This window comes from Mustela erminea, chromosome 6, assembly GCF_009829155.1.
Source record: "Mustela erminea isolate mMusErm1 chromosome 6, mMusErm1.Pri, whole genome shotgun sequence".
Classification (NCBI taxonomy): domain Eukaryota; kingdom Metazoa; phylum Chordata; class Mammalia; order Carnivora; family Mustelidae; genus Mustela; species Mustela erminea.
This window is the reverse complement of record NC_045619.1, coordinates 4,109,918-4,122,332: the sequence shown is the minus strand read 5'-3', so window position 1 is coordinate 4,122,332 and position 12,415 is coordinate 4,109,918. Positions and strand designations below refer to the sequence as shown.

Here is a 12,415-nt window from a genome sequence, read left to right as displayed (position 1 = left end):
CATAACAACGCACGTAACAGTCAGTTACTGGGGAAAGCCTGTGTTCTTCAATATTTTGTTAAGAGAAATTAGAGAAACTTAGATTTCACTAAAGCAGACATAATTCAGTTTCACCTTAAGATGGTTTTGTTTTGGGGCACCTGGGTGGCTCAGTGGGTTAAAGCCGCTGCCTTCGGCTCAGGTCATGATCTCAGGGTCCTGGGATTGAGCCCCACATCGGGCTCTGTGCTCAGCGGGGAGCCTCCTCCCCCCCCACCATACCCCCCCGCCTGCTACTCTGCCTACTGGTGATCTCTGTCAAATAAATGAATAAAAAATCTTAAAAAAAATAGTTTTGTTTCTGGAATTGTAGATTGGAAACGTTTAAAATTAGAACATTCTTTATTGGTATTTTCAATATTGATAACATCTTCTGAAATAACTTCTATAAAACACAGGCTCGATGCCCTAGAATTAGTATACTTAAGAATCAAGAGTTTGCCTTAAAGATTACTTAAACATAAAGGCAAGGCCTGAGCGAAAATAATGCAGAATTCAACATTTTTCTGACTGGCTTTCAAAGTGGCAGTTGAAATTATGGCACAAAATTGTACCTTTTTTTTTTTTTTTAAACCCATACAATGCTAACTCCTAAAAAACTTGACCCACGGGGAAGGGCCCTGAACTTGGACAGAAGCAAGCTCCAGCATCTCGCAGGTTGCAGCGGCACACAGGCTGCTTGACTGCTCCCACACGGACGAAGCCCTGGTGACCCTGACCTGCCAGACTGTCCTGTTGGCTTAGGGTCACTTGCGGTCCTAAAGCAACTCTCGGTTTCTTTTGCTGCTTTCCCGGCCTTCGGTGTCTGGATACTGAGAAAGATCCAGGGTCAAAACTCTGCTGAACATGCAGTCATCGTGCTGAATGAGAGAGGACATGGGAGAGTCAGCTCTCTGCTTAGGGACAAAGTGTCATCAAACATCAAGGAAGGGCCACTAGGGAGCCTGGATTTGCACTTAAAAAGGGGCCCTTTTAGAGCCACTGGTCTCCAGTTATGCGAGCTTCACACCTGTGCACATGCCAGCCCAGAGTACATCAGTGGCTCACGGAGCGGAGCGCGGTGAGCAAGGGGCTGCGGACAAACAGCGGCTCAGGAGGGGCGCCAGCAGCGGACACAGGCGTCCCACTGGCTAAGGACATGTGCCGCTGCAGGGGCAGGCACTCGCTCCACCTCCCCACACTAATGTGCACCTCGCCCTCACCTGCCTCCCCTGACCCAGATGCCCCAGACCCCTTCTTCTCTGAGCCTGGAATGGTGTGGAAGCCCCAGTGCCAGCCAGCGGCCCGTGGCTGACTCCTCACCAGGTGCGTCCGCCCTGTGCACCTACAGCGCCCGTGGGAGTGAGCGCTTGGCCTCGCTCAGCTGACTTTGCCGGTCTGATGTACAGAGCCCCGGCCCCAGAGAACCAAAGATGGGCAGAGGAAAAAGATCCTTTTTGCTCTCCTGCGCTGGTATGAGAATTTCCAGCGGCCCCTAACGTCTTGGAGGGACAGGAAGGGAGGCTAATTTTTATCTTCGTTTAAATGAAAACTCGGGAAGTCAAGTGTCCCCAGACTGAACAATCTGAACTTCCTGAGCTGATGGAGTAGCTGAAGGAAGGTGAATTCTGAGTCACTAGACAACCTGGAGTGTCTGATCAATTTGTTCTTTCCTCTAGTCCTTTTAAAAGCTAAATGGGGTCCTTTAGTGCAGCCCACAATGCATTTGTTTTGCCTGAAACATTCAAACACTGGAAAACATGAAACAATATTAATATTTGCTGGGTATGTCAGTGTGTACCTTAACAAAGCTATCCCGCTGTTCTGCAAGTTTGGATTTGCCTTTTCACTTGAAGCATATCTTAAAAATATCTGTGTACTGCCATAGAAAAAAATGAGTTTTTAAAATCTTATTTGGTTTTTAAAAAGTCACTTAAGCCCGTATTTATCAGGCGTGGCGATGTGGAAATCAAACCGTGTCTCCAGACTGCACTGGTGCGCGTGGTGAGGTGTCGGGAAGCAGCCGAGGGACGCTTCTCCTCTCCCCGTTGCTGGTCTTTACCTCTGGATAGACGCCAATGAGCGCGTCGGCTCGGGAGTAGAACTCCTCCTTCAGGGAAATGATGATCATCTGAAACTGTTCTTGACTCTGCTCTTTGATGTAACTTGAGACCTGAGGGGACAAAAGTCCACATTTCACCAGCAGGGAAAGGCCTTGTTGCTGGGCCCCCGGACAGTCACTGTGCCTAGTCAAGTCTCCAGCTTGGCCCGTGGTGGGTGACAAGGTACCTACTTGCCCTTTCGGTAACTCAGTAAAATCCACTATGGAAATAATTCAGATTCTAAAGTAAGAGATTAGTTAAAAACCTGTAAACCTTATTAAATCTATCATCTAAAATGTCAAGAATGTTTTTAAGAACAGAGCACTAACTTAAGAGACCGTCCGGTGAAACTGCAGTCAGCGCTCCTAACTGAAACTGACACCCAGACGCTGTGTGCGCGTGCGGACCGACTGGTATTTAAACTTAAAGTTTCCTGTGGCAGGAAAGCCAGGAGTGGGAAAAATGGCAATTATATATGTATTCAGGACCATAATCTAATTATTTGGTTGGAGTTGAACTCAGTGGCTCCTTCAGGAAGCTCAAATCCAAGTCACGAGAATGAGAACAAAGTGGGCTCTGGACGGAAATGTCTTGTTGAATAAACTACTCAGAACCCAGAGAAAGATGGGGAAGAACGCGGCCACAGTTTCACAGGTGTCTGCCAATTCCCAGCAGGTGTCTGCAGGGCCATAAGGGCTCTTCTCTGTCTGTGTCAGTCCTGACTGCACCAAGGCCGTGGAGGCAGGCACGGCAGCCCCGGGCGGGGAGCGAGTCACTAGCCCAGGTGAGTGATGAAGAGGGGGACCGCCCTTGGCTAAGAGGCTGGATCCACCAGGCAGAAGGAACTCCATCCGGCATTTGAGGTGATGGGAGCCACTAGAATGTGGGACTGTGATGTCCTGGGATTCTGACACAAGTGGAAGGTGTGGCAGAAGGCATACGTTTGGCCTGGAGAGTTACTTGTAAATGGGGGCACTGGACCATGGGAAGGGCGGGGGAGCTACTTCGGGTCTCCTCGTCCTACGTCTGCTCATACTCAGGGCAGTAGAGTGGCCAGGAGGGTAAACCTCAAGGGAAGACTGAAAGTTAAAAGGTTTTTAATACAGAGGATGGCTGCCAACAGAAAAGCCTTAAGTAAGAGTCCCTAGAGATGGCGGTGATACAAACATCTACATTTTGCTAGAAGAAAATGTAGAAACATCTACATTTTGCTACATTTTGCTACCTTAAAAGAGGCAGTCCGCAAAAACAGATGCCACTCCAGCACACACAGTGTGGGTGCGGAGTGCCTGGAGCGCGCTCTTGGAGATTTCTCCCACAGGAGTCAGGCCATTGACTCCAATTAGCTGATGCACACTGGCTGGCATTCAAGAGAAACAGATTTTCTCTTGCCCCACGTCTTCCTTCCCTGGTCACCCTGAAGCCTCGTGGGTCCCAGAAGGTGGCTCTGTGCTGTCCTCTACAAGGTTCAGGGGACTGGGGATCCGTTTTCTAAATTTTGTGACTTTGGAGCTTACAGGCTGCCCTCAGGTGCTCAGTGCCCCGTGTGGGAAGCAGGGGCCGGGAGAAATCTGGGTCGGAGGAGGCCAGACTGAGCAGCGCTGGGGGAAGACCAGCCCTTCCCGGCAGACTCCACAGACGGAGAGAGCAGGCAGGCCAGCTTCAGAGACAGCCTGCCGGGGTGGCCCCGGGCACTTAAGACACTGTTCTGAGAAGGACTCCTTAGCCAAGCTCACAAGACTAAGGTATACAGCAGGACGCCAGCTTCCACTGGGCCTGGAATCAGAACCAGAGCCTGATTCACGCATCCCCAAAACGACAGCCCAGGCAGTAGGACCATGAGACCAGAGTCTGCGGGCCGGAGTTATCCCGTCACTCAGTAGCCACGGACCGGGCACTTTCCAGAGACCAACTCTGGCCTTTGGTTGGGCTTCCATGACTGACTCTGTTCGTATGTCAGAAAGTCACAGTGGAGGTAGGTGGCTTCAGTGTTGCCCTCTTTTGGGGGGCTTTCTAGATCTACGCTGTCATCTTCACGATGGCAGACCTGTTTCCTTTGTTCCCTCATCTCAAATCCTGAGAACAGGATCCTGAAGTACAACAGTTGGATAAGTTTTAATAAATTCATGGGGGGACAGAATTTGGGGCTTTGTTAACAACTGATTTGGTCCTATTTGCCACAGGGCCTCTGCGTGATCCTCTAGGTCCCAGTATCTAGCTCTGGGGACAAGTTACCCACTAGCAAGGCTGTGGATTCAGTATAACAATCCTCCTCCGACTCCCTGTTTTGATTCCCCAATAATTCATTGAGGGTCCCCTAAACCTTGAATGGAAACTAATTTTCAGATACTTAGATTTTTAGATACTTAGATTTGATTTTTAATCAGCAATTATCCAACAAACCGTGTGTGTTCAGGATAAACCATCTTTCTGACCAGACCGTGACCCTCTAGTGGTACATGACCTACGGGAAGTCAACAGCAGAAAAAACCTGACCTTGCCAATGTTTGTGTTGTCCAGAGCCGCGTCTACTTCGTCTAACACAAAGAACGGAGCAGGCCGGAAACTGGAAGGAGAGCACAGCCCGGTGAGTCACGGCTTTCTACTACGAGGGTTAACGGTATCCAGAGAAAATAAGATAACATCATCTTGGATGCTTTAGCCTCAGTCACCCAGGACCCCGCCGATGCTACATCGAATGTGCAACGCCTGGTCTGCGTCTCCCGTGACCGTTGCAGGTGGCACCTGGGGCTGCCCCAGTCCGTGGCTCTGGCGTCAAGGATGACCGTCTCCTCCCCCGACATGACCCCTTGCTCCTTCCATCTCTTCCGCCAGCTCCTCTCCGTGCAGTGCCCTTGGGCTGCTCACCCACCGGTCAGCTCCCCCGGTGACCCCGTCTCCTCTCAGGGTACCGATACCACCCACGTGTGGACGGCTTCCACGCCTGCCTCCCACGGCCAGCGGCTTACTCCACAGCTCCGTGTGGGTGTCTAATAAACAGCTCAAGCTCATCCCAAATCCCGCTCCTCACCTGGCCCTTCAGACCTACTCTCTCCCAGGGTCTTCCCACTCTAGTTGATGAGGGGTCATCCCTGCCACGTCCTTCACACCCCATGCCTTGTCTGCTCACCTCTGCTCTCACCCTTGTCCAGCCTACCCTCATCTTCCACCTGGACTGCTACAGCAGCTTCCTAGCCCTGTGCCTGCCACTGTTGTACACAGTCTATTCGCTACCGATGCCAGGTTCTCGCTGGCCTCAGGACATTTGCACTTGCTGTTCTTCATGTCTAGAACATTCTTCTCTTAGCTATCTGCAAGACTTGCTCCCTTCCTTCCTTCAAGTCTTTGTACCAACACTGCCTTCTCAAACAGGCCTCGCAGGTGGCTCTTTAATGCTGCAAACCCTACACTGCTCCGGCTTCTTAGGGCCTCCACTCCCTCCTTTGTTTCTTCTCTGTAGCATCTGTCATTTCCCAATAGTCTCGGTGTTGGAGAATTAGTTTACTAGTCTATCTTCTCATTTGTCTTCCCCAATAAAAATGAAGTCTCTCCGAGGCAAAGATTTTGTTCTGTTCACTGCTGTCTCCAAAGCCTACACCAGCCCGTGACACACAGTGGATATGTAGTGTCTGCTGAATAAAGGAGGGCAGTGGCACCTGGTACTAGCTCTGTTCTGCTGAGACTTGCTCAGAACAGGCTCATGGTCTGATTCCTGCTGCCTGCTCTCCCCAGGTCTGCTGGCTTTAATGCTGTTGTCTGTGCCTGTCCTGTAACGGCCTCTTTTTTTATCCCTGGGAGCAGTAACGAGCAGCTGGAGAACTTAGGTTAATCTTCCTGGTCACGGAAGCAGAGAGGCGGCATCACGGGTACCTAGATCTTCATCTAAGGATTTGCATGTTGCAAGTCATTTGCCCTAATTTTAGCTAATCTTTTGATTTACTTCACCAACTGCCACCATGACTAGTGGAAATGAGGAGGTTAAACATTTTTTTCAGAAGAAATGCTTCACTTAACATTCTCTACATAAACACAGGTCTCTGAATTGGCGCTAGGAAAATAATATACAGGTCGGGAGTTTTTGTTCCCTTTGGGTTTGTTGTTAACTGTTGGCAATCCTGATTTCACTCCTGGCTGTCAGTATTTTTTCTTTCTTTTCTGTAAAGCTGGAATATAAGTAGCTACTGATAATTATAGAGACTTAATGAAACTCTGTCAAAGACTGAATTGTGTGTTTGACTTGCAGTCTAAATTATTATAGGCCTAAAACAAGCCTGAATGTTGTCTGGCTCAGTGAAGCAGTTTTGTATCACATATGCTAAAACACCTTCTGTGGAAGGGTCCATTTTGTTTCTGCCCTGATGCAGAATCAGGTCACTGGGACCTTACCTGTGCACGGCGAACAGGAGGGCTAACGCGGCCACGCACTTTTCTCCCCCTGACAGGTTGTCCATCGGCATGAACCGTTTGCCTGGTGCCACGCAGTTATAGCTAATTCCTTCTAGGTAAGGCTCTTCTGGGTTCTCTGGGCTAAGAAATGCCTGAAACACAGGTTATTTATTTAGCAAAATCAGAAAAGCCATTAGTAAATTTCAACTTCAGAAACTGCAACAGAGTTTGGCTGCAAAATATTCTGCCGGTTAGGTTTTCCTCCACTGTGATGGCAAAACATGAGTGCCTGCGGCTCGTGTACAGAGCTGGCTCTACAGTGTAGTCACAGGAAACAGGGCTGCTGGGTGCGGAGCAGAGGGAAAACATGCTCACACACACGAAGAATCAGGCCTCCCCACAGGCCTGCCATGCAGACCTCAGCAGCACGTGCCAGGAACTGGACAAAAACAGTCTCATTCAGTGCACTTGGGGCCCGTTTCCCAGCCACTTACTGAACACCTACTGTGGGCCAGGTACTGTGGCTACAGAGATGAACCCAGGAGTTACTGGGTTTAGTTCAGTCTTGCTTTACTGAAAATAAGTAACTATTTGTGGCTAAAATTCTAAAAAATGATCCAGGATCAGCTGTTGGCCACAGAACACCCCGAGAAAGGTAAAAGCAGGTGTGGCAGACCCAGTAGACATCTGAGTCCACATTCAGTGCCGCAGGCTCTGCCCCGGGGACCAACCATGGAACGGGCAAGGGTTCTAGCAAAGAGACTATGGACACAATCCTGCCTTCGGTTCTTTCTTTCTCCTGACCGCAGGTCAGCCGTCTCCCAAGACACTCTACGTTATATGTCCCTTCACTACAGAGACCGCTGACGGTTCCATAAAATCAAGTTACCAGACAGCAGAACTGCAGCACTGCAGAGAATCTGGAAACTAAGTGACCTAACCCCTCTTTCAGATGAAGAGATGGGCCCAGAGAGATTCTGCCTTGTCCAGGCTAGCCAGCGGTAGAGTGAATGGGATCTAGAACACACACAGTGACTATGGTAACCGATCTTCTGGAACTGACTTTGCTCCAGAAGTGGGTCACTCAGATGATGTGACATTTATTTCCCACCAGAAAAAAACCACCAGCAACACAAAGTTCCCAGGAACATCGGTAGGTGAAAAATACATACTTGGGCACTGACGTTTCTGCAGAGCTTCTTGTAGATTTGATCGATTGAGATCGAGACGTGCTCAAAACACTGGCTGAAAAGGTCATATCTCCTTTTTTTCACCTGTTCAAACTCTTGCCTACACATTCTGGCTTCCTTTCTGCTGGCCTCAAAAGCTAAGAGAAAATCAATGTTCTTTATTTTGCAGACCACTGAGGGGCTGGCTCCTCTTATTTCAATTTTAAAGCACAGAATATTTTATTATTATTAATTTTCTTTTAAGATTTTGAGAGAAAGCACACAAGCGGGGGGAGCAGTGGGGAGAAGGTGAAGCAGGCTCCCTGTTGAGCAGAGAGCCTGATGCGGGGCTCGATCCCAGGACCCCGGGATAGTGACCTGAACCGAAGGCAGGTGATTAACAGACTGAGTCACCCAGGCATCCCGAAAGCACAGAATATTTTTAAAAACTGGATTTTGAATTTGGTTGTCTTGAGTAAAATCTACATTTAAAATATCCTAATTGTTATTAATTCCAAGAACATGGCTCTTAAAATTGATGAGCCCTTTATCTGCTAGGGCTAATTTTAAGATAATAATGAACATGGGGGTGGGGGGTAGTCTCTATCTCGAATAAATAAATGTTTTAAAAAATAACTCATACACTTGTTTTTAAGTTAAAGCAGAACACTTTCAAGAAGGAAGCAGTGCATATTAAAAGTGCACATTACTATAAGACAACAGAGGAAGATATACAATACAAATAAATAAAGCTAGATAAAAATAAAGCTACAGCTGCTCATAAGTGTTACCGAGATCCAAACCCATCAACCCAACAACATGGCCTTGCCAGCAGCTAGAGCTCAGGCTCACCGTCTGTGGACTCCTGAAACTTGTCTCGGACAGTCTTCAGGTTCTCCAGGGCTCGCAGGTTTGGGGCCGCCGTCTTCAGCAGGACGTCCTCCTGGGACGCCACCTGCTGCAGCAGGAGCCTCAGGCAGGCCTCCACTTCCTTATCAGTTTGTAAGGCCTGTTAGCCCGCAAGGAACAGGGATTAGTTTGCCCTTCCAAACTGCTGAGTAATTAGGGCCCTTCAGAATCTACCCCCTGCCTCCCTCCCTCCACACCCACGCATTCCCTCGCACAAAGCCGTCAGGGTCTGAACTGCACTAGTGCTCACTTCCGGAGCAGCTGCGCATCTGCGGCTCCGCTGTTCGAGATGCCCCTCGCCCGGACCACGCTTCCCTCCTGCACTTCGTGGTCTGGCTAAAGAGCAACAATTCACATGGTACCTTCGCTTACTCATTCGTTACAAAATACTGACCACTTCCTATGTCGGAGACACTCAGTGATGAAAACTGCTCTGGTCTTGCCCTTAGAGAGCTCACAGGGAGGTCAGACATACACATGGGCATTGACAAGCGCCTGAGATGCTCTGACCGGCAAAAGCACAGGTAGCATGAGACAGGGAGAAGGGATCTAGCCCACGAGGAGGGGTCGAGGAAGCTAAACCAGAACAACGGATAGAGCCTGAGTGAGGAGGGAAGGGAAACAGTGGTGCTGGCCTGATTTTCCAGGAAAGCCTTCTTGCCCTCCCAGGATCTTTAATTTATATGTGATAAAGGTGATGTTTTAAGTCATGGAGAAGAGAATTCCTTGGAAAATGTTGCATGAACTGGCTCCATAGGTAACTTCTTAAAAGCAGACTCTTACCTTTTACCATATGCCAAAATAAATTTCAGATGAATTAAATAGGTAATGAAAGCAAAACCATGAACAGGATAAATATTTACTCAGTAATAATGTGGGGAAGGATTTTCTAAAATGAAAGCACTAAATAGATATAGAAAAGACAAAGCTTTTTTCTGATTGCCTAAAAATAGCATAAACAGTCCAAGAGCCCAGTGAATAACCAATACTAACCCAAGAACACAACATATATTAAGAACACGAAATTAAAAGATGTGGGTATTGCCACCTGCCATCCACGCTCTACTCCCTCCTTTCTCACAGAGCCCGTGTTTGACCATTTCTCCCTCAAGCTCCCACTGTAGCTGGGGGTGGGGGTTGGGGGACCCTGTTTGATGTAAGCCTAGACCACCCCGTAACCAGAGCTTTTGGTCGGGAATGAACATGTGGTCCAGTTCAGGACACTGAGATGCGGACACAGTTCCGAGAGGTCTGTCAGACAAGCCCTCCTCCACTTTTAAGAACATGTCACTACAAAGGCAGCCTGTCTCTTCTCTGAAGGTCATGGCTGTGTGTGGCTGGAAAGCCAAGAATGGCCAGTCATTTTGCCCTCACCACGGGAGGCAGTCTTAGGATGGAGTCAAAACAGAAAGAAACCTAGCATCGTAGGAACTTATAGGGATGTCTGTGACAGAGCCAGAGCTGCCCAATTAAAGAGCCCTTGAAACCGGACCCCAGATATGTGCCCTACAGCCGTGAAGGTGGTGTTCCCTACTGCAGGGGCCACTAGAGTACAGTGGCTACTTCTGTCTCTCGCACAATTGCTCGGAGACTAATAATCATGGTGACTCTCCAAGGAGAAAGTCCTTCAAAAAATGCTGACCATAGAAGCTTTTCTTCTTTGGGAAAAAATTTCATAGTACTCATGTTCTGCTGAACACACAGTGAGAAGTGCTCATCTCAACATTCTTAAAAAGCTACCTACTTAATACCATTTCTTCAGATGACGTTAAGAAATCTACTTTTCTCCCGGAATGTAGGCTCTATGGTCCAAAGCGTGTGCTGTAGCATATTTAAACATTCACTGTCACAGTGAGTCAGTCCTAATGGGAATCTTTTGATTACCTTCAGATCATCTGTCAGAGAGCTGTAGTCTATCTCGAGGGCTTCTTCTTTCTCATAGATGTCGACCGTTGCCTGGGTACTTTCTGCTTCAGTTCCCAACTGAAACGCAGAGGAAGCCCTTTGTTATATGAAATGGTGATCTCATCCAACCGCCCAAGGCTTCTGGTTGATGCCCACCTCACTCCTTACTGGGGCCTCCAAGGCCATGTCGATCTGGAGACAAGATCCCCAGGTGCTTCCACCTGCACGGTAGGAGTTCAGAACTAGTGATCTAGTGCAGTCTCCCTCATAACAGAAAGAACTTCTGCAAGAGCCCTGGCAGGTCTAGTTAATGTACCCTTTTTTTTTTAAGATTTTATTTGTGAAAGAGAGAGAAAAAGAGAGAGCAGATGAACAGTGACAGACAGAAGGAGAGGGAGCAGCAGGCTCCCCCCTAAGCAGAGAGCCCAATGTGGGATGTGATCCCAGGAGCTGGGATCATGACCTGAGTTGAAGACAGATGCTTACCTGACTGAGCCCCCCAGGCGCCCACATATCCTCTATCTGAACACCTCCAGTAGAAGGGAAATCTCAGGTCCCACCTCTCAATTATGGGAAGACAATTACTCCTGTAACAATTATTATAAACATTTCTACCCAGTGATCCTCATTCAGTCCACTGGAGAGAGACACTTTAGATCTCATGCCTTTTCTATTTCAGGCTTTACAGAGAACATCTTATACAGCATCCCCACTACACAGCCACTTCTGGATGTGCCTACAAAATTCCGATCAGGAAGCTCACCACAATAGGCCCTCCGTATTTCCAGTAGAAAGTGTTCCCTAGGAGAGGAAATCTGTCTCTGTGGCCTCTACTCCCCAACCCTATATCCCCCTTGGGACCAGAAAGAACAAATGCGATCCTCCTCCTGGGATGGACAGTCTTCTAACGGAGGAGGACGACATATTCCCGAGCCTTCCCTTCCCAATACAACACAGTCTGGACCTTTTCACTATCCTGAACGCTTTACTCTTTAGAAGCATCATACTTTAAAAAGTGAATGCAACCCTATCACTTTTCTTTTGAGATAATGATTCAGTATTATTCCAGTGTAAGGCCTTTAAAACTTGCTCTGAAATACCCCACCACGAGTATGAAATTCTTTCAAGCCAATAAAGAAGTCATTTCCGTTCAGGTGGGCGTGCTGGAGAACCATACTGAAGGTTCAGTAACTGAAAGCAATAGAGCAAAGCAGCGGCACGAACACTCGACCAGTAACACTCACTTCGACGTCAGCCATTAAAGTTGCTTCCTCTTCTCTGTAACCTCTTCTAAAATGACATTGCCTTTTATTTATTTTTTAATATTTTATTTATTTATTTGACAGACAGAGATCACAAGTAGGCAGAGAGGCAGGCAGAGAGAGAGGAGGAAGCAGGTTCCCTGCGGAGCAGAGAGCCAGATGTGGGACTTGATCCCAGGACCCTGAGATCATGCCCAGAGCCGAAGGCAGAGGCTTAACCCACTGAGCCACCCAGGCACCTGGCATTGTCTTTTAAACAGATGTTCTCTTTCTTTCTATAGTATGATAACTATTGTTTTTCGGCTCCCATCTATTTTTGCTGTTCACAGACCCATCCCTTCCTCCTCTCTCTGCTCCTACAAAAGTGAACCCATGACCCACAGTTCTTCTCCAGGATTTTCCTAACAGAGAGCACAGGGGAGAGTTGTCTTTCCCTCTGGTCAGAGCTGGTGGTTACAGCTGCAGCCATGTGGTGAAAGCCAATTTGGGAGAACAAAGCCAATATATACACTGAGCCAGAAAGAGTTCTTGACAGTGTTCAAATTCCCAGACTGGGTCAGGCATGAGACCTCCCCTATCCTGCCCCCCACCCACCCCTTTAAAGCCATCGGAGTTGGGTTTATGTAGTTTGTGGCCAGGAAAGGGTTTTCTCCTTTCCTTACCT

The 12,415-nt window shown here is 48.2% G+C and overlaps 1 protein-coding gene across 4 annotated transcripts in view; it reads right to left on the bottom strand.

The window, feature by feature from the left end:
* Nucleotides 1-571: 571 nt before the first annotated feature.
* Nucleotides 572-12,415, bottom strand: part of SMC1B (structural maintenance of chromosomes 1B) — a 76,149-nt gene continuing 64,305 nt past the window's right edge. For 2 of the 4 annotated variants that reach the window (XM_032345932.1, XM_032345934.1), the window contains 7 exons: nt 10,469-10,567; nt 8,528-8,684; nt 7,679-7,833; nt 6,507-6,658; nt 4,617-4,686; nt 2,081-2,191; nt 572-899 (listed from right to left, as the gene is read on the bottom strand). In XM_032345932.1, coding sequence (XP_032201823.1) covers nt 798-899; nt 2,081-2,191; nt 4,617-4,686; nt 6,507-6,658; nt 7,679-7,833; nt 8,528-8,684; nt 10,469-10,567 — 846 coding nt within the window. In that variant the 3' untranslated portion in view covers nt 572-797. Of the gene's footprint in view, nt 900-2,080; nt 2,192-4,616; nt 4,687-6,506; nt 6,659-7,678; nt 7,834-8,527; nt 8,685-10,468; nt 10,568-12,415 lie in introns of those variants that run through there. The other 2 variants (XR_004286555.1, XM_032345933.1) reach the window with 2 other exon arrangements.